The sequence below is a fragment of the Microtus oregoni genome, unplaced genomic scaffold (assembly GCF_018167655.1).
Source record: "Microtus oregoni isolate MIOR12 unplaced genomic scaffold, Mior012 000009F_ref0000495, whole genome shotgun sequence".
In the NCBI taxonomy this organism is placed as follows: domain Eukaryota; kingdom Metazoa; phylum Chordata; class Mammalia; order Rodentia; family Cricetidae; genus Microtus; species Microtus oregoni.
The window spans coordinates 54,663,575-54,686,091 of NW_024543068.1; the positions used below are offsets into that span (position 1 = coordinate 54,663,575).

The 22,517-nt window shown below is 41.9% G+C and overlaps 1 protein-coding gene across 1 annotated transcript in view; it reads left to right on the forward strand.

Annotated features, from left to right (window-relative positions):
- Hdac9 (histone deacetylase 9) overlaps positions 1-22,517 on the forward strand; it is a 463,183-nt gene that overhangs the window by 228,475 nt on the left and 212,191 nt on the right. Inside the window, exon 14 of the mRNA XM_041657935.1 lies at positions 7,836-7,969. Within this exon, the coding sequence (XP_041513869.1) occupies positions 7,836-7,969 (134 nt within the window). The remainder of the gene's footprint in view (positions 1-7,835; positions 7,970-22,517) is intronic.

Consider the following 22,517-nt stretch of genomic DNA (forward strand, 5'->3'; position numbering starts at 1 on the left):
AGCTTCTTTGTGGTTCTTTGTACAGGACTGAGGCTTCCTGGGATTTCCCCAATCCCCGTGAGCATGTCTGTTTCTATTGTCTCTGTGTGGTTAGTGTGGAGGCAGTCATGTTGGTGAGAATATGGATGTAAACTCTGATGTTCCCAGGGGAGCCATCTCACAACAAAGCCCTCGTTTCTCTGATCTTACCATCTTTCTGGCCCCTCTCCTGCGATCTTCCCTAAGTCTTAGAAGAGCAAGCAGTGCTCTTAACCACTGAGCTATCACAACTAAGTGGACCCAGTCACAAAATCCAAGAGCAGTCATAGCTGGTGACCTGTGGAGGGCGAAGGACAAGCTGACTGTGGTACAAACAAGGAGGATGTGAGGTCCTGTCACTGCTGGGGTGATGACGTGTGTCTGGTCAAGCCAGGCTGCCACAACCACCAATGACATTTGTGTCATGTTTGAAAATGGGCAGTAGTATTGGAATCATACGAGTTCTTCCCCTTTACTCAAAGACTGGGATTGGTGTTTCTTATTTGAGGCTCAGATAACTTGGGAAAAGGGAAATAAGTTCATTTTCTCTGCTAACATCATGTCTTCTGCTCACCTAGAAATTAGACTCAGCCGTGGCTCACAGAGTTTGTCCACTACAGGATAATAGCTGTGAATTTACACTGAATGTATTTCTTGCAATGGAAAATTCATAACGTATTGGATTGGTCTCTCTCCCATGCTGCTTGTAAACCCAACAGCCTCTTCCTTTTGTCCAGAGGTTACGGGACCTAGTCCATGCTAATAAATTATTTCTTTACACCACTACCATTATACTTAGAGGTGAATTTGAAATAGAATCATGGTGCTGAAACTCAGCTGATATTTGTAGTAGTCTTGAAAATAATTAGACTATTAAATCAATGCCTATTGAAAAGTACAAACTGTGGAAAGCAAGTATACGCAAGCATGCCAGTATGGGAACTGCTAAGTTCCCCCTTCTCTCTGCCTGCTTCCATTTTGGTTTTACATGCATGAAAGCCGTGTCTTGGTCAGCTGACTCCAGTATATCCCTACAGTTTCAAAGGTCTTTAGGGGGTACTATGTCATTCAAGAAAACCTTCTTTTCCCACTAAGCCCAAAAGACTTAGTGTAGTCCCTTGTAATACACTGGATTGTTTTCTGTCAAAATCTCTAAATACTGTTGATTTGGGGACTGTGGGCCAGGGAGAATATATGAGGAACGGGGCAGTTTTTCCGTTCTTGCTAACTCTAGCACTCAGGTATGTGATTGGAACACATCAAGTAAACACATGAGCCTTTGAGTACCTGGAGGAGACGTGAGTAAGTTGACGTGGGCTCTGTAGGAGTGTACAGACGCAGCCCTTAGGGCTGGAGATGTGGCTCAGGGGTTAAGAGCTGTGGGTGCACGTCCAGAGCAGCTGGCTTGGCTCCCTTGCCAGCAGGGAAGCTCACACTTGTCTGTAATTTCAGTTACAGGGGATCTAACGCTACCTTCTGGCCTCTGCAGTCTGCAGGAGGGATTTTGGTGTACAGACAAGCACCTGGGAAAAACACATACACATGTAAAATAAAAATAAATGAATATTTTTTAAAATGCCTTTGGTCATTGATACGCATTCACTGAAGACGACTTGGCGGTTGTCTGTGAAGAGAATCAGCTCAGATATGGTGGTACTTATTTCCAATATTTTCTTTCTTCTTAAATTTCTTCTTAACAAAACAAAAAATTATACACAAATCTTTTTAGAACAATGACTTTTGAATTTGACAATGCCAAAGCAGTTTTAAAATACTGTTTTTCAGTCTACAGTAGATCATGAACACTGAGTTGGGCAGTGTGACCAGCTTCCTGTGCAGTTTCTGTGACTTATTCTCATAGGCTGTCTCTCTGTAGCTCCTTCCCTCTCCCGCTCCCTCTCTGTTCTTTTCTCCCACCCTCTCCCTCCCCGCTCTCTCTTTGTGTGTGTGTTGGTTTTATCTTCTCACTCGTTCTTGAATATAGAAAAATCATCCCATTTTTCCAGTAAATATGTGCTACATTTGGCTTCTCCTTTTGCCAGCTTACATGCTGGTTAACGCTTTCTTGGCTCTGTAGTTGAATGTCAGCACTTAATTCAATTCATGCAATGTAACAGTTAGTTCAGAAGTCTGTGCTGGAAATTCTTCAGTCCATTTTTTCACCTGATCCTTTGATACTATCATTTTAAAAAACACAAATTATGAATCATAAAAAAAACATTCTCAACTAGTAAAAACATGCAATTTACCAAAATCTTCTGAAAGTTAGTTTTGGATGTTACATCATTTGCTCATTGACACATCACATTTCACAAATAATTAAATATAATTAAATATTAAATTTCACAAATAATTAAATATTACATGGCTGGAGAGACAGCTCCACAGCTAAGAGCACCTCTTACAGACGACCAGGTCTCGTTTCTCAACACCCAAATGGTGGCTCACAACCATCCACAGCTCCAGCTCCAGGAGGTTCAATGCTTTCTGACCTCTTGTGGATACCAAGCACACACGTGGTGCGCATACATGCATGCAGGCAAACACTCATACACATAAAGTAAAATCTAAAATTTTAAATTAAATAACTTGGTGCTTGATTTATGTGTTCCCAAGGAAAGATTTAGCAGATGTGAGGAGGAGCACACTCTGAAGAGTGTGTAGAAACGGGAAGGTCAAGGCAAATAGGTTTCTGGGTAGACTGGGGTTATGAACAGAAAGAATTACAACGGCAGTGCGCCTGCCTGCAGGTTGTCAGGAATGACACTTGTTTCAAAATAGAGTCTTTCTGAGTGCCCCGGAGATTGGTTCCAGACCCCTAAGGACGCAGGAGTCTCTGATATGCAATGGAGTGCATTTGCATACATGTGCAGTTTGTTACATCACCTCTAGATTACAGACAATTCCTAACGCAACCTAATAGATATGTAGATAGCTTGTCTGCTGATCACTTCAGAAATAAGAACAAGGTAAACATTGGACACTTCAGGTGAAAGACATCATTTTCCATAAAGCCTTCAATTCCTCCTGTACTGGATCGACGAAACGGCTCCCCAGGTCCTTTCTACCCAGTTTAGTAATCCTACCATCGTCTCATTTTGTCTTTTAAAAATGATTCAGCTGCTATTTTAAAGAGGTCTCTGACATCACAGCCTTTGCCATTACTATTACTCACCGTTTGAAATGCATTTCAAGTGGCTATTTCGTGTCTGTCTCATTTTCATGGCGAGATCATGAGTTAAACATGATAAGATGGATGTGGTACACACTGGAAAGTTACATACAATCACATGTTTCTGAGCAGAGATGCGGTGTGGTGCCCTGAACTATGCTAGCTCTTGGCCCTGCAGTACATTGAATAAATGTTATTTACTAATGCTAGCGACAGATGTCCTGAGAAGGTGTGATTCTTCAGGAAGATACCAGAAGTGAAATAAGAAACTGAATGCCAGGAATTAGGAATCAACTTGATAATTCTTTATCTAAAGTTTTTTTTTTTTTTGTCTAGACTCTAATTTCTTAATTGACCCTTAGGACTCAGCTAAACTAAACCAAGTCTGACTAGATTGAGACCGCTCTGTAGACATGATCAGATTGCCTGGTTAATAAGTCACTTAGCAATACAATAGTCAGGAACATGGAAGACAATACACTTGCTACTTCAAATACATCATCACATTTCGTAAGCTGAAACCGACAGAAAACATAGTGCAAATTTATCAAAACCATCCAAATTTTTCATGAGTTGTGTGTGTGTATACCTGTGTGTATGTATGTGTTTATGTCTGTGTATGTCTGTGAATATTGTGTATGTAGTATTCATGTATGTGTGTATGTGTGTATATAAGTATTGTGTAGTGTGTACATGTAGTATGTGTGTGTGTCTGTCTGTGTATGTGTGTGTATGTCTGTGTGTAGTGTGTGTGGTATGTGTGTGATATGTGTGTATGCGTGGTATGTGTGTAGCGTGTGTACACGTATGTGTGTGTGGTATGTGTATCTGTGTTGAGTGTGTAGTGTGTGCAGTATGTGTATGTGTGGAGTGTGTAGTGTGTGCAGTATATGTATGACTGTAGTGTGTACAGTATATGTATGTGTGGAGTGTGTGTGTGTGTGTGTGTGTGTCTTCGTTGTAGAAAGCTTTCTTCTGAGGTTTCAAGTACAGGAAATGGTTTTTAAGACTTTTACATAATCATTTTTCATGAGCTTGTGTTCCAGCTGGTAGCCAGCAGGGACAGAGCGTGTGAAGCAAAGGTCAGTTCCATGTAGCTCTCAGGGAGGACAGCAGGCTGCTTCCCCACCCTCTGAGTCAGTGTTCCTGGGGAAGAGAAAAGAGGAGGAAGGGACTGAGAAGGCTGGGCTGATGTCACCTCTCTGTCTACCTGTTAGCACCTCATTGAGACGGCATTAAGATGAGGCAGTGCAGCGCTGGGCTTCCAGGGCTCATTTATCTCCCCGTAAATTCAAATGCCTTTCCAAGAGCTCCTGGACTTGTGTTACAGTCTCCAGGTACAGGGCAAGGCTTAGCAGCGGCCACAGCTTGTTTCATCATTTTACCTTTCTTGACAGTGTGTGTTGTAAAAATATTAAAAGGGAGAAATTTATTATCTATATCGGCTTGGGTTTGTAAAGAAAAACAGAAGCAATTAAGTAACATGAACAATTATACTTTGTGTTCTTTAATGGACCTATTTTAGCCAGGCAGATATTATGCTTCTTATTTCCATATTATCTTATAATTTATTATAGTGTATAACTGAAGTTGAAAATGTGCTGCCCACCTCTCCCCTGCCATTTTTAATATCTTCCTTTTACTTCATTTAAGAATATTCATTCTCCAGGCAGTGGTGGCACAAATCTTTAATCCCAGCACTCAGGAGGCAGAGGCAGGTGGATCTCTGTGAGTTTGAGGCCAGCCTGGTCTACAAAAGCTAGTTCTCGGATAGGCACCAAAGCTACAGAGAAACCTTGTCTCAAAAAACCAAATTAAAAAAAGAATAAAAAAGAATATTCATTCATGTTGGATTTTGTGCAAAATTAAAACAGTGAAAATGTGCAAAATTTTTATACAAATATAAAATGAGGACAAAGAAATGTTTTTGGACTAAAAATTTAGGAGTTTGAAGCAAAGGGCACTGTATCAGGAAAGAAGGCTGTGCACACACCAAGAGTCTGAGCAGATCTACTGGCGGTGTCACGGAAATGCTGACCCATTCTTCCTGCACTTTCCCCTTCCTTACCCAGCACACTCTGGAAGAGCTGCCTCATTCCAAACATGACTACAGAACTGGGAAGTCAAACTTTTTTTAAGTAACGCAGTTACAGTCTGTGTTTCTGTAAATCTTACTGTCTAATAAAGAAAACATAAAATTGACAAAAATATGCCGTGACATCATTTTCATCCGTGCTCTGAAGGAGTCAGTCCCCGGAGCATAGAGAAAACACAGACACACGGGTAGGAGAGATCTGATGCACAGATCTCAGGTGGTATTTTGTTGGGCAGGTGACTTAAACACTGAGCCTTGAAGAATGAAGCAGAAGGAGGCAGCTGAGCGGCGAGGGAGGCAGACGAGGAAGGACTTGCGTAGATGTAGCAGCACTAGAAAGATCTCAAGCTGGCAGGTTCTGACCTTTGCAGAGGAATGTGAGAAAAGCCTTTGTTGTAGAAATGAGAGGCCTGTGTACAGAGAGCAAGAGCAGGGAAGGGACTTATCTCCGCTGTATTTATGGAATGTCACTCTCTTCAGTGAAGGGAAGTCTGTGAGCAAAGCAGCTACCTTGGAGGGGGATGAAGTATGGGAAGTCAAGAAGCCAGTTCCCAATTATCTCAGGAGTCCAGATTAGAAGGGATAGTGCTTTGGATTGCCTACCATTTGAGCCGAGGAGATAAGAAGTGAGTGATTCTAGATCTGTTTGAGAGGGAAAACAGACACGCCTTTGGAGTTGAGGAAATATCAAGAGGACAAGGTTTCTAGTGTGAGCAATAAAGGATCTTGAAGTCCCTTGTAAAAATGAAGAGTGCAGGGTGCAGTTTAAGACCAAGAACTGAAAATCAGAGGCATTAGCCTCGAGGAAAGCGGTGAGGCCATCAAGGGGAGATGTGGGCCTCCAGACGGCAGGTGTGAGTGTCGGCAGCTAGGAAGAGAGGTCCAGGCTGAGAAATGTTCCAGGACATAAGGGACAGGCAGCGGGTTTCGAAGCCAGGGAGCCTTAAGAATGGATATTATCTGGAACAGTAAAACAGTATTTCCTGACAGACATAATTTTTACCACATGGTTTGAAAATGCAGATGTCATCCTTCTGCATGATTTTAGGACACTCAAGGGAAAATGCTTGACCATCTTCAGGAACATCTCTCTAATATAATAATGTAGGTCAAAGGGAAAATAAAATTTGTTTAAGTCAACTTTATGATGGTGAATCAAAGGCTGGCACTTGTAAGTTACTGAACAGCATTTATTAATATTCCTTAACTTCTCGTCATAGGTGATCCACCCAGCACTCTGAATGTACTTCAGCTGACATTGATCGGAAGATAATTGATCAGTTAAACCATTTCTTATTAGAGACAGTTTTGTAAACAACATTATCGCTTGCCCAACCAAAATCCCATATTATGTTTCACTACTAACTTTCTATTAACATATTTTTCATCATTGGATATAATTAAAACATCGCATATACTAAATTCTGATGCTCAATTTTGTTATCTATGAAATTTGTAGTGAGGGCATTATATTTGATACTCATTTTTAAAAGAAACCAACAAGAGTTTCCCAATATCATAATGTTTACAATTGGCATTGTGTGGCTTTGGACTTGATTTGACCTGCACATCTTTGGACTTGACCTGACAAGGTCTTTGAGGGAATGAAGAAAGGACAAACACACAGACTTTCTTATGGAGAGACTGGGATTGGGTGGGCTGTGTGCTCTGATGGAGATGCACCAGCAGCCCAGAGACTCAGCGTATTTGTGATAGAGCACTGAACGAGGAGGTGGGTTCATTGTATACAGCTGAGCAGTAAGTGGGTTTGCTGTATACAGTGGAACAGGAAGTGGGTTTGCTGTATACAGCTGAATGAGGAGGTAGCTAGCCAGTCTAGGCAGAAGGTCTCTTAGCAGAGCAATCTCGGGTTGCAGTCATCCTGGAGGGGTGGTATTGATGGTTCTGCAGACAGAGTCACATCCAGGGTGAGAAAGCTGCCCTAACTCTGTCTCCACACACTGGTTTTAGCTGAAGGCCAACTCTTGACATGACTGTGCTCTTGTCAATGACATGTATTCACTTGGGAATTCAGCTGCTCCCCACTGGCATTGCTGGCTAAAATATGACGGGGGACATTGTAGAAAAGCCATGAAAAATTCCCCAAGTTTTAGGTTGCTGAAGAGGAGGCTGTGGTTGATAATGTCTGTGCAAACTAGTTTTAGCTATAGGCAAATCTTTTGTAATGTACATATTAAGACCAGAAGGTTCTGTTGTTCTTCTGAGCCTGGTTTGGGGGAAGCCTTTCATTCCCGTGAGTCTGAAGCACAGAGTCCTTGACAGAAATATATTAAGATTGCATTATATGAATGTTACTATTATGAGTGCATACACACACATATATACATATTTATATCACTTTACGTATTTACTGAACTAAGATTTGAGCACTGGTTCATCCATGGTGTGTGTTTTTGCACACATTTTCCGACACACGAGGCTAAAGAGCTGACTCAGCCTTGAGAAGGGCTTCAGGCTAATAGTTTTATCTTAGAATGCACAGCAAGGCCTGCCTCACTCACCCTTTGCTGTGGTTTCTCTGTCTCACAGGGATTGCCTACGACCCTCTGATGCTGAAACACCAGTGCATCTGTGGCAATTCCACCACCCACCCCGAGCACGCTGGGCGGATACAGAGCATCTGGTCACGGCTACAAGAAACCGGGCTGCTAAATAAATGTGAGGTAATCCTGAATTGGCCACACTCTTTTCCTTACTTAAATAAATCATGTGAAGAGGCTAGTATTCATTCAAGTGGTAGTGGAAAAATGTGAACCACGCAGGGCAAACACTGATTGACGATGTGTCCGAAACAGAAGTAGCCCAGTTGTCTGTGGGCTGGAAGGACAGTAGGTTCTCCATGTTTAGTGGACAGAGCGGCTGTCCCATCATTGCAGTGTGTTTCACCCCAACTTTACTCTGGGAAGTGGAGCTTAGCATAATTATTGCAGATGGACGCTGATAATTAAGTTAACCCGAGAAACTCTTTGGGAAGAATTTAATCCTAGCCATTGCTATCTGTGGTTCCGCACTGTGCTCGCAATGCAGGCCCCTGCCAGTTCTTCCCAACAGTGCTTACTGAAGCAAGTCTCTCCTTTTTACTGAAGTGACTCATTGATACCTTTATAATTTTGTGATAGGTCCAAATATTTTTAATTTTAACCAATATTCCTTTAGGCTCATATTTTTAGATTGCTGGTAAATCCCAGGCCCATTTAAAAAGCTTGCTTCTTTAGGCTTTAAGAGGTTAAAAAGAAAAATGAAAATAATTCAGGAAGAGTTACTTAAAATTTACAAAATCTGGAATAAATAACTAACAGCTGTTTGACTTATTTATTCTAAATTTCCGTTTTGACTAAAATCCAGTAGCATTTTATATTTGAGTTTGAAATATTTTTCAAAGGAATAAGTATTCTCCATATACGTTTTTGCTTTTTTTTTTTTTTTTTTTTAGCATTTCTTGATTAAGAAGTTTTGTTTTGTTTGCCATGTCTACATTGTGTTCTAGAGTACCAAACCCTGGCAGGGCAAGTCTCACAGGACAAATAGCATCTCTGTCTTCACAGATGAGCATCCCACTGTGTTGGGTCAGGGTAGTTGGGCTTCTCTGTGGATCAATGAAGGGAATTCAACATAGTGTTCATTTTCTGGGGTTAGAGTCTGGGGAGATCAATAGCCTTTGATTATAACTATGGCCTGAGAACACTGTTCTATTAAGAACATATTAAAATCACTATACTTCAGCAAAATAACAATTATTTTAAGATTTGTTAGTATTGTTATTGTTTATTTTATTTCTGTGGGTGTCTGTGCCTGCCTGAGTCCATACACACCTCGGGCTTGCAGAGGACAGCAAAGGCCAGAAAGCATTGGATCTTCTGGAACTGGAGTTATAGGATGCTTTGAGTCACCTGTTGGGAATCTAGCCTGTGTAACAACAAAACTTAGTCTTCACCACTGACTTATCTCTCCAGCCGGTATAAAGACAATTTTAGGAGTTTTAAGTTATATCTGGCTATTTGCATAACATATAAGTTCTAAGATATTTTTTTCAGTGTTGATTATGTTAGTCATTAATAATTTATATATTGTTATCATTCCTAAAGACATCTTCAAAAACTCACAATAGTATATTATTTTTAACCACCCAAAATGCAGTCAACAAAATTGCCACTCAAATCCAAGTTAGTTTAAATCTGTAGCTTGGCCTTTCCTACACCAGGGCCTGAGGCAGGAGATCACAAATTTAAGCATTGCTTAGATTATTGGGTGAATTCAAAGTCAGCCTGGGCAACTTAGATGAAAACCTGGCTCATAATTTTAAAAATGAAAAGAGGACTGGGGCATAGTTCAGAATTAGAGAACCTTTCATCTCCAGCATGGAAAAAGGCAGAGGAAAGATATGCATTAAAAAATAGCAACAATAATAAGGCAGATAGATAGACACGTGTAGAAATGTAGATGCATAGAGAGAAATTCTGAAGCAGAAAGAGTATGTTTGATACTATGACTTAAAATTGTCTGGTTCTTGCCTTCCCTTAGAAAATGCAAAGTTATTCATTGCTCGTTCATTTGAAGGCTTAGTTAGGTGAAGAATATGTGCTGTGATGTATAAGTATTAATCTTTCACATAATGGCATTAGTAACACCTGGCAGTTCATTAACAATTGCGGTTGTGACTGAGGACCCCAGAGCAGGGTGGACGGCGTTGGCATCACAAGCTTACTTGTCAGATTATGATGGATTTATCAAACATTTTTCATATTAGAAGTTTCTACAGCCGGGGGCGGAGGTGGCACATGCCGTTAATCCCAGCATTCAGGAGGAAGAGTCAGGCAGATCTCTGTGAGTTCAAGGCCAGCCTCGTCTATAGAGTGAATTCCAGGACAGTTGGGACTGCATGAGAAACTCTGTCTCTAAAATAAACAAACAAACAAAAATAGTTTCTACTATTGATTAAATGGATCCTTCTCCTACAGGAGGCGAGATGAAGGACAATCAGCTGGGTTTATTCCTCTGGTCCTGAGTAAAGGACCATTATCGATCTTTTGCTATTGGCATCCATATTATTTGGTAAAAGGCTTTCATATTCTTTGGTTAATTTTAGAGTTATCTTTAAGGATGTTATGGTTTTGGATAATGTGATTTGGGGGCAAACCGGTCTGGCAATTATCCTTTCTGGGGCACATGAAGTAGGAGAAAAAGGAGATGTAGGATGTCTGTAGTCTGATCTGAACGGACAAACACACTTGTCCATGTGAGCCTTGGTGACTCACCCTTGAACCTGCTGAAGATATTTTCCTGCTTGGTCCTCCGTCAGCCTAGGCACTGTCATTTACATGTTTTCTGCATTCAGGTCTCTGGTGTGCCCTGTAGCAGCTGGCTTCTCTCCAGGGAAAGCCAAGGGCCGACCTTAGACTTGAGTGCCTTGACTGGTCGTGGTGTTCCTAGTATTTATTGCCCGAAGACTGCACATAAGAAGACTCGGAATGCAGGAATGAGTGGAATGTAGCACGGTTCCCACTGACCTTAAAATTTTCAAGTATTATAATCATTCTTTTCTGGCTAGTCTTCCTTTCAGTCCCTCAAATATACAATTGTATTGTTTCAAACCACACAAATTAGAGTTATACAACCCTGCCTGATTTGATACAAACCACAGAAGGAAATGCCACAAGCAAAAAGCTGAAAAGAAGAGGTAAAATTTTTTCTAGCCTTGTTGAATAAGCATCATTGTAGCAGGTAACCCTCAAGTTAACAGTAGCGCAGGTGTGTTCCTCCCAGTGCTGTCCCCATAGCTCGCCTATGCAGAGAAAGCTCTTCTGCCCTCCTTGTGAAAGCCATTTAATCTTAGTCTGTCCTACAGCTCTCAGGGCAGATAGGAAGTCCTTAAAGAGCTAGACTATAAGAAAGCTATCCTTTGAGGGAGATCCTGCTCGCAACAGGAGCTCCAGGGCAGCTGCAGATACCCCACCCAGCCTGGCTAGCTGCAAGAAAGGAGTCTGTCTTAGTCGGCACACACCTCAAGGCGGCTAGGGAGGAGTCTGTCTTGGTCAGCACACACCTCAAGGCGGCTAGAAAGGAGTCTGTCTTGGTCAGCACACACCTCAAGGCGGCTAGGGAGGAGTCTGTCTTGGTCAGCACACACCTCAAGGTTAGCTGCTTCCTAGTTGCGCTCTGCTTCTCCATGGAGTCCTTGGGGACAGCTCAAACCAAAGCAACCCCTGAAATTTACCCTTCTAGAAGGAGTTCGCCACTGGGCACAAGCCGATGGTCAGCCCCTCCCAGACTGCCTGGCTCTTAGGAACTGTAATCAGTCTCCTAATGCTTAACATATTATTTTTGGCATCCTAACATTTCCTCCCCCATCTAGGATTTGGTTAAAACAGGGAAGGATCAAAATTTGGCAGCTGGGGGAACAGCTTAGCCCCCACGGATGGAGAAAGAACAAACAACAATGACGACAAAGGAAATGACAAGGAAGAGTTCGTTAACAAGGCAGAAAAAGACGAGCGTCTGCAATCTTTTTCGTAGGATGTGAAGGGGATTGGTGGAGCAGGCTGAAACCACAGGTGATTTATACCCTTCTGGGACAAAAATACTACCAAGGAGACCCAGATGTAGGCAGAAGGTGTTGGTGGCTCCCTCACCTGGTGTATGCAAAGAGCAGGCAGCACAGCCACGCTGCCGCCTCATCACACAGGCTCTAAGGATGGCGGACAGCCAGTGTCTCCATCCCAGAGACGAGGACTGGAGGGGCAGACTGTCACCTTCTTCTTCTTCCCTCCTTCAGTCTGTGTTCTGTTAAACTCCAAGGTCACGTCACGTGTTCCTGTGTAACTCATCAGGCACCTCAATTGCCCAAGAACTCAAGGGACTGTGTCTGCTAGGTTCTTAAAGACCAGGAAAGTGTTCTGTGCCGTGCGGTGTGAGCTCTGGCTAAACACTGGCTAGCTGCAGGCTGCCCCCCAAGTCCGTACTTCCCAATGCATCACCCACGGTTCTACCACAAACTCCCTAGTACTTTAGGGTCATGCTAACTCCCTGAGTCCTTATCCTCCCTAATCCACTCAAGATCAGATGAATAACCCCTGTTCCCTTTCAACACACAGCCCAGACTCATTCAACCCATGCTCCCTATCTGACCCACTCAGTTGTATTCAAAACCGAAGCCATGCAATGCCAGCCACAGACACCCTGGCCCTGCACAGCACTTCCTGCCTCTGTGGAGGACAGGAGTGAGAAATGGATGCTGCAGACTCAGCACCCACAGACTCGGTCCTAGGAAGACTTTCAAGACAACCCTAAGTTGGAGTATCAGTACCAAGAAGAACTAAACTGATCAACTTTCATGTTGAAGGGGCCCTGTGAAGAAGAAAGTTCTGTTTCTGAATGGGCTACAAGATGGGTTTGTGTGTGTGTGTGTCCTAACTGTCTGCCTGAGTTCTTGATTGCATGCAGATCAGGCTTACCTAGTCTGCTGCCTGTGTTTGCTGAGTGCCGGCCTCGTGTGGAGCCCTTCAGCATGCTCAGCCATGTCTTTACTAAGTATGCTCGCAGCAATACATGCTCTTCTTGGAGTTCTTCAAACTCTTTTTAAATACACTAATTCTTTATGTGAATGTATCAATAGATTATTAAAGCTTTTTGCAAGGATTTTAAGCTTTCTATCTCATAATAAACTATCTTGAAAATTTCAGTTCTGTAAAACAAAAATAAACAAAACCCCCAGCAATTAAAGAAAACAGACCACACCACACCATTATATGGAGTGCGGTGTGCATGACTTTTACCTGGTTGAAAGAGAAGGCAGCCTACCACCCTAAAAGGCTTTCTAGTTACACCTGAAAAGGTACACCTGAGCTCCTGTCCACCTCTAATCCCTGTGAACTCGCGGGAAAGTAGTTCAGAAAGGCTGCTTCCCTAGGGATTGAGTACTAGGTCTGATATGAGGGTATTTTTATTTCCTTAGCATTCTGAAAAATACCCTTTTGTGACAATATTTTCCCATGGCAATGTCCTCTCAAATTACTTGCTCACAAGAGACAGGATATATTCACGTACACAGAAAAGGGCACCAAATAGGAGTAAGATGCCCCCAAGTGAGGGCAACACATCCCTTTGCACTGTCTAAACCTTAAAAATGGCACTTGGGAGATACCATTTTCTCTCCAGGTCATTGTAAACATCTGTGGTTTGAAATCAACATGGGTTTTCAGAAAGAGAAATCTTAAATGTTAGTTTATGTCAGAATACCCTAGGCATGTTCAAACCCAGACTGCTGATCTCCAACGCCTGTGTTTACTCTGCAGGCCTGGATTAAGGACAGAAAAATTGTATGGTTAATGGATGCCCAAGTGACCCAGTGAATGACCGCCATGCCTTGGTGACAGCAATGCACCTGTTCATTGGTTTTCATCAGCATCTGAGCTTTTAGATAGCTCTGTTCAGAGGAGGCTACGGACAAAAGCCAGACTCTGATCAAATGTTCCCACAAACATATATAATTACAGCATCTTCATTGGCTTACATTTCTGCAGGTACTAAGATTCTTGTTGATTAAGCTTAGGAAACGAAAATGATCAAGAAAGACTGTGGCCCTCTCTCTCCACTGTCTTGACAGCACCAGAGGGCTTGCTTGGTGCCAATAAAAGAGCAGGCAATGCTATGCATTAGAATGAGGAGAAAGCACCCAGACCTTTCATTGAATAGTTGAATAACCTGTCCTCCTTCCTGTTCTCCTCCTGGTTTCGTTTTGTGCTGAAGTTACAACTAACCCAGGACAGAAGACAAGGACATTCCATTCTGCTGATGACAGAGTACAGTCAGCTCTTCTTAGCCAGCAGACTAGGTGATTTTAACCTAAGAAGTAACACTAATATCCTACAAAAGGCATCATTAAGACATTGAAGGATTACTTCTTTCCAAACAAAAGTATGATCTGCTAGCCACTGTTTGTTTTCTGAATTAACCAAAATGGATTCCCCAAGAGTAATAGGTCACCATTACGTTTAGCCTTGAGTCTGCCTTTAACCCTCTGTGTGCCTTGTTTTTAACCTCACTGATCACTGGGTCCTCCGTGTCTCCATGAAAGTGCTAGATGGGATATTTGCTCAGATTGCTTCCTTCGCTGGTATCGTCTGAAATGCAAATTGCTATGGAGTTTGTCTGAGATGTACATTCCTGCCTTACTAGTAGACTTAACTCGGGGATGTTGTGGTGGACACATTGCTGTTGCTTGTGAGTTGTAGTGTGATTTGGCTCTGCTGACAAGCCCCGATTAGCGCCAGGGAAAACACAGGTCCTTATTATATTAGAACACGGTGGTTACATGGGTTAACCTCTTTTGGCATGGAGTGGCACTGTTTTTTAAAAAGCTGCGGCGGTTAGGAGCCCTCCATGCCAATGCTATTTAATTTTTTCCCCTATTGAATCATTCATACTTAAGTCAGTGATTCCCTTGGGAGCAAAAACAAAGTCAGCAACATTTTGGGTCACCATGAAAAATGGATTCAAAGGGGTCATTTAGAGTCCTCTTCAGAAAGAGGCTCTTCGGTTAGGTAGCCTGCTTTCCAAAGAGTGTGCTCCTGAAGAGAATGCACTCTTCAGTGGGGTAAAAAGTTGCAGATTAACCCATCATCTGTTAGAAATGCGCTTGCAGTTGTTTTTCCAGAAGCTTCCATAACTTCCAGCCCCACCAAGCCACCCACAGACACTTGCTTGCTCTCACATTTGTTTTGAGAATAATAACATTTTATAATGCTTTTGTTGGATTGCATATTATGTGGGATTTGCATTGCCTCCTTATGACTAATATTGAATAACTTTGTTTAGCTAAATTCATAAGAAATAAATAAAAAAAAAAACCCAAGCAGCACACTGTGCTGAAATGTTTAACTCTTTTATTCTGGTGCCAACACAAAGTAATTACCAAACAACCCTGGGACATAACCAAGCTACCGTTGCCCCTTCTGGAACATCTCAAACAGAGACTGGGTTTAGTAGAAAAAGCAGACAATGGCCAAGCAGTCTGGGGACAGGACCTCTGACACACTTTCCTGCACACAAAACTGAACTTAAAATTCTCTTTTCAAACCCACACTAGGAAATAAATTTCTCTGTGGAGAAACTTTGGAAGCACACAGGTCTTTTGACTTCAAGACTGCAAAGCACGAATCCTGCTGGCTAATGGAAATGCAATTGAACATTTGTCTCATAGGGCACTCTACCTAGGTGGCAGCACACGACAGCCTACTGTCTTGTTCAGTTTCCACAAAAAATTTTTTAGACATATTTGTGCCTTGGAACGCAACCACAAAGCAGTAACAAGCTCACGCCAGGAGGCTGGAATTGTCTCTCACAGATATGGCGGCTTGGAAAGACTTCAAGTGAGCTAGGTGTGAGGTTTGAGCAAGGGGCACACGATGCCCTGTTTCCAGAAGCATTGGTGTATCCTAGGACACTGGGCCGAGACAGAGGCCACAACAATTGTTCACTTGCACATGAACTTTTATGATTTCGAATTTTAAAACGTCTGCAAAACAGTAAGTATTAGCCTGGAGGAGAAAAACAAAAACCAAAAAGAAACAGGAAAAATTAAAAAATGTTTTAATTGCGCCTCTGCATGGGCACGGAAATTGAGTCAGAGTTTCTCAAATGACAGCATTGCATCTGATTTTTAAAAATGATCAGTTATATAGCTCTCCGTTTTCCAAAAGCTTCAGTGTATAAACAACATAAAATATTCAGAGAGAAACTTTGTTATATGCATGCTTACTGCTCTGAAAAAGCTTTCTATGTCAAACTTCTATGTTATTAATAAAAGTAATTATGAGATTCTTCTTAAAATTATGAATATTGAGCAGTTAAAGTAAGGGATCATATTTTGGGGTCCCTCTTATTTCCAGGTGAGCATAACCATTTGAACTTGCTGTAAATAAAAATTAAAAACAGATACTGTATATATTCATTATATCTGAAGACTTTTATAGTAAAATAGGGTTTTCCGGTTCTCTGAAGAGGTTTTGAACATATACAAATATTTTAATTGGATTATAATTACTGAATTAAGTAGTATTTAGGCAAGTTGAAGAAGACAGGAAAGAGCTTCCCAACCTTCTTCCGTGTCCCATCATCCTAAACATCAGTTACTCAAGTACCCAGCAACGCATTAGTGGGAAGAACACACTGCTTTCTCTGGCTTACTGTTCTTGATGCAGGCTGTCCTTGAGAATCCACTGGAGAGTTCTGTCTGGTACCTCAATAGACCTCGTCAAACGCCCTGGACCCACAGGCAACCAAGAATGACTGCAGCACAGACTCAGCTTCTAGCCCAAGGCTAACAAGGTGGACAGAAAGAGGGACATAGATCATGGATGTAGGAGTGAGACACTTATAGTTACAACTATTTCCTGGAGACACAAAGGGGCCATTGTTCAGAAAGAACTGGCCCATGTGTTGAGTCCAATCTGTAACACCCAATAAATAAACAACAGAAGTGACATCATCCTCCAAATGTGGCGCACGCCGTTAATAAAACACTCTGGAGGCAGAGGCAGGCAGATCTCTGTGAGTTTGAGGTCTACAAGAGCTAGTTCCAGGACAGCTAGGGCAACCCTGTCTCGAAAAAACAAAACAAAAAAAACAAACAAACAAACAAAAAAAAACTTAGGGAAAAGTTATTTGAAGCCCTCATAATATAAAAATATGTATTCTTAAAAAAAACACCCTTTTAAAATGTATTTATTTACTGTGGAGGGTGGGAGAGGAAGTCAGAGATGGCATTAGAGTAGACTTTCTCCTTCTACATTGTGGGCCAGGGTGTCAGGCCTAATAACAAGTACCCTTACACACTGAGCCACCTCACCAGCTATGGAAAACTCTGATTGTATCTGTAAACATTGGCTTCTGAAAGGATGGATAACCATTGGACCCCACCCCCCAGCCTCTTCTCTTGCCTCAAACACAGTAACGTATATTGAAATTGCATTTTCCTCCCGAAGGCAAATTCTAAAATCACAGTGAAGTGTTTTAAGTTTTAAATGCGTAGTTGTTATTGTTTTCACACAGGATCTTATCACTATTATGAATATAAACTTCAGAATAGCTTATCCAACCTTTGTTTTTGGCATGAAGAAACCAAGGCCTGTGGAAACGCCTCATGGGTCGCCACTGTCACCCATGACACAGGAGAGTTAGGGCTGGAATTCGGGACTCCCAATTACAAGCCAGTGTGTTTCCATACGACCAATAAAAAAGACCAAAACCCGGCAAGGACACAGGCTGAATTGCTTTCTTCCTCACCTCATTCCCCATTTTAAACAAAATTCTGAGGGAACCGGGTGACTGGGGACTGCAGGAGTAGCTGGAGGGCTTACAGAGAGTCTTTTAATGGAATAGCCAGACAAGTGACTGCAGCCTGGGAATGCTGAAAGAGATACACTTGTGCATAAATAATGAGAGCATACTTCCTTTGTATCCAGAGAAAAACTTATATCAAGAATAATCCGTAAGCCATGCTGAAGCAGTCTGATATTGCATTTGCTGTCGAAGGCAACTAAAGCTACTTACAGCTCATCCCCCACACGAACTGACTCTCTGCAGCTCTGTGGAGTGCTCAGGGAAAAGGCTATATAAAAACATCCTTCTACTTACAAATAATGGAGGAAATCTTCTTAGAAATTGAGACACTTCGGTAGATAATTTTGCCTAATATGTCCATACTTTGAAAATGATTAAAGAAAAAGGAGTCTCCCTCCCCCCAGTGAGGGCAGGTACTTTGACTTGTCAAATTGAAGTTGGACATTTTCTCTTCGTTTGGAACTGCCGCAGAATAAGCCCTTTCATGTCCTCAATAATACCAAACCAATGCAATCCATCTGTTCTGCCAAATTATTTCTAGTTCCCTAACCAAAGGCACTGCTTTTTCATGCATTTTATCATGATTTTATGCCCTTTATTATATTTTACAAAAGGTTCTGATTCCTCCAGGGCCAATGAGAACTGATTAGGACACTGGCCTCAATCCAGCCTTTGAACACAGGAGAGGAAGGAATAGAACCATTTCCTTTTTTCTCTACTCCTTGGCAGAAAAGCATATGAATCTATACCGTGTGTGCGCTCCGTGTGTGGGTGGGTGTGGGCAGGCCATGTTTTATCCTGTCACAGTATGACTTTGGAGATCATGTTCAGAGCATTCTTTCTGTAATCACGTTGCATTAAGGGGCTTTATTTCAGAAAGACTATTTCTTTAGGAAAGAACCACGGAGCAGCGTGAGACTCAATGATACCATCATTTTACATGACTTTAGTCAAACTTCCAATCTGAATGGAAACCATCTTGGATCTATGTTGAATCAGAATACACTCATAATTGCAAAGTAGGTATTCATTAAGCACTGGTTCCTTCCTGATTTTCAGTGGGTACTGATTGAAGGCAAGACACAAAGAATAATAGTGGAGCAATACACACAGGCTTAGAGAGACATAAGAAGCACTGTAAGTACTTATTGCTTGGCCTGTATAGGCAAAAATCTAGCCCTATGTTTGGGTACCATGAAGAAGCTCCCCAGACAAACCATATCTTTTAAATGCATTAAATGTCCCAATGTGCTCAGAATTCTTAATAATACTTTGGGTCAGACTATCATAAAGGAGCTTACATAGCCATCTTTCAGACCAGTTAACCTGCATCTCCCTAAATCATGATGAACAGAGCACTTTGTCCCATTTTGTGATTCATTATGCTTTTGACCTTTGGCTCTTGGGAGCATCTTGGAGGGAAAATGAAGAAACAGAAAGAGAAAGGATGAGATAAAAATATCTACAGTTAAGGCTAAACAAGTGAAAGAGCAGATGAAAACGAGAAGTACTGGCTATCAGTCTGAGGAAAGTTGACAGTGACCAGTGTATGGCATCTGGGAAGAGTGGGCGAGCCAGAGCCACCCAGTGGTGTGGAGAGAGAGCATGGTAAACTGGGGACTCTCAGCTCAGCTGTCCACTAGGTTCCCACAGAGAGACCAAACTCTCAAGCTCTGCTTTCTCCTAGTTCCTCCAGAGAGTGAGAAGCCTGTCAGAGGCTGGCTTCTGCTGCTTCTTCCTCTCCTGCAGCTGGGAGAAACAAAGGTGGTTGTCAGGAGATCAGTTCTTCCTGTCTGGTGTGATGGAGCATCCCTGTTCTCCCAGTACTCACAAAGTTGAGGCAGGAGGATGCTGACTCAGATAATAAAGCAAACACAGGAAAAGAATGATTGCTTCCTTATATTGAATACGATTATTTTTCAAGCAGTGTAGATAGATGGTAGATGGGTAGATAGATAGATAGAGACAGATCCAACATTTGTGTCAAATGAGTTATCAAGATGGAAACTTATCTACAGTGGTGAATTTAAATAATGAAGCAAGAATAGATTATGAAATAGAAGTAGAAACTCAAAATAAGAGCAGAGCTGGATCCTTGTCGCCTGTCTGGAGTCTTACCCTAGTATGATTCAGTAGGTATCCTTTTATGATTGCCATCACGGAGAGACTACTGTTACTACTACTAGGAATCCTGAATCCTGTTACAGATTATTGTTTGCTACATGGCCGGGCATTCAACTAGAATGCTTTTTTAATCACTGAAGAATAAGAAAAACATTTGCAGCAAGCATGGGGTGTATAGTATGAACATGTATGTGACCAGCTATAAAAATACTATTGATTATACCAGAGGCAAAAATTCAATGTAGACCACAAAATCTTAGCAAGAAAGGAGGGGGGGGAACATGATAAGTGTTTAGGATAAAATAGTCAAAACATGGGTCTAAATGTTGATTGTAGAGCTGACTTTGTTAGCGTGGCTTGGTGGCATAGCCTGTAATCCCAGGCTGAGGCAAGACTTTTGCAAGTCACGGACCTCCTAGGCAATTTAGTAAGATTTTTTTCTCAAAATCTAGAGTGCTGTGGATGGAGCTTAGTGGTAGAGTGAGTGCCTACTATACAGCTCTTGGGTGCAATCTCCAATCCTTTAAAAACAACAGAGGACTTGACATTGTTTAATGTGTTGCTGCCTCACTGTATCCCCACATATCATATGTGTCTACGGACAGGCTGTTGTCTCACTGTATCTGCATTTATCATATGTGTCTAGGGACAGGCTGTTGTTTCACTGTATCCGCACATATCATATGTGTCTACGGACAGGCTGTTGTTTCACTGTATCTGCACATATCATATGTGTCTATGGACAGGCTGATGTTTTCTTTCTAAGTGGTCATTGTTATGCAACTAGGATTGATTGGCTATATCGATTTTCTGATCTCTTCTCATTGTAGTTATTATAGATGACTCAAACATAGAGTTACCAGGGTTTCAATGGTTTCCACCTTTGAATCTCCTTGTTAAACTTTGTCTTGAGTTCTTGACTTTCAACTTTCTCTTACTTGTTTTATCTTTTGTTAGTTGCTCTAATTATTTAGTTGTCCTGGGCTTTCACAAACGTTTCCAAACCTCAGGTTTAGCAGCCGTTCACCCACTTCCAGCAGATGTTTGTGACTTAATTACAACAAAGGCTCATCATTGCCAAGTTTTTCTTAATCTTTCATATTAGATTTCTCATCTTACTTAGGAATAATTTCTCTAAATTATATCATTCTAAAGTATAGTTTTATAGAACTGTAAACTAGATTTATATAATGCTGAATGACGGTGTCGAAAACAGGAAACTTCAATAGTATAGCAAAGAAAATTTTTAACTATTTGCTTGTTTATTTGGGACATGACGGTGGTCTTTCCTGCTTCCTGTCACTCTCTAACTCTGTGGCCCTTGCCATTTCTCCCTAACTGTGACCTGACCATCTATTTTAATGACAAGCACAGCACTGCCTCCTGCACAGTAAGACGTGAAGGTCACTATGCAGCCCTTTCTCCAGCCTGCCCTCTCAGTGAACCATACATCAGCATTGAATGGCCAGCCTTCAGCCTCATCCCCTTACACCCAGGAGACTGAAGATGGGCTTGACCTGGTCCCCGGGGAGATGCTTTTCTGATTTACCTAGTGCTCCTTTCTTCCTCTGCGACATGGAAGAATGTTTTTGTTTTTTTTTTTTTGTTTTTTTTTTTTTTTAAATCTCACCAAAGCTCTGGGCCTCAGTGTTCACTTGCTGCTTGCTTGTGGTCTGATTAATGCTTGTAGCATTAATGTTGTCTGTAGCTTTAGGGAGCTCAGCAGCTTTCAAAAGTGGAGGTGAATTAACATCGTACGTCAGAACAACCGTTATCAGGTTCATGGATGTACTAACAGAGAAACATAGCCAGGAAGACTGAAGTAATAAGGGTGGCAGGGTTGCGTTCCCAGAACCCCGGCCGCCCACATGGCTAGCTTATGCCCCAAAATAATTACACAGACACTGTATTCTTTTAAACACTGCCTGGCCCATTCTCTTCTAGGCTAATTCTCACATATTAATTTAGCCCATTTATAATCATCTGTGTGTAGCACCCCAAGGTGCGCTTACCAGGGAGATTCTAGCCTAGTCCATCCTGGGTCGGAGCTTCATCCCGGGAGCGGGGCATGGCATCTCTCTCTGAGGCGTCTGCTCCCGAAAGCGCTGTGGAGTCTCTGAGCTCACTTCCTCTTCCTCCCAGCATTTTGTTCTGTTTACTCCTCCCACCTATCCTCTAACCAATAAAATGGGCCAGGGCAGTGCCTTTATTAGCCAATGACCTTCCTCCATCATTTCCCCTTTTTCGGTTTAAACAAAAAAAAGGCTTTAACATAGCAAAATTACATATAACAAAACAGTTATCAAGTAAAAGTTACAATAATCTTTATCATAACTAAGGAAAACTATAACTAACTATTCTTAACTCCATCAAAAACTCCAGAAAGATATAATATTACCTAAGTAAACAAGAACTAAGAAACTTCAAACTCTAGAAATGACAGAGACATCTCGCTGCCTGGACAGTCACCCAAAGTTCTTTTGTACCGTTGGGGCATCCATCTTCAGCCTTCAGGCCCATGGTATCCAGCAGACATTTCCATAAAGCAGGAAAATTCAAAGTCAGTTCAGTCACTATCTGTTGTGTCCTGCAGAATGTCTCGCAGACTCTTTCAAAATGAATCAGGAACCCCGAAAGATCATCTCACCTTAGGCAAGTTCAGTAGTCCTCTCTCTGCAGGTTCTCTGTGTCCAGTTTATGCAATAGTCCAGGCAAGAGCAGTTTCTTGCCCAAATGGCTATCAAACTC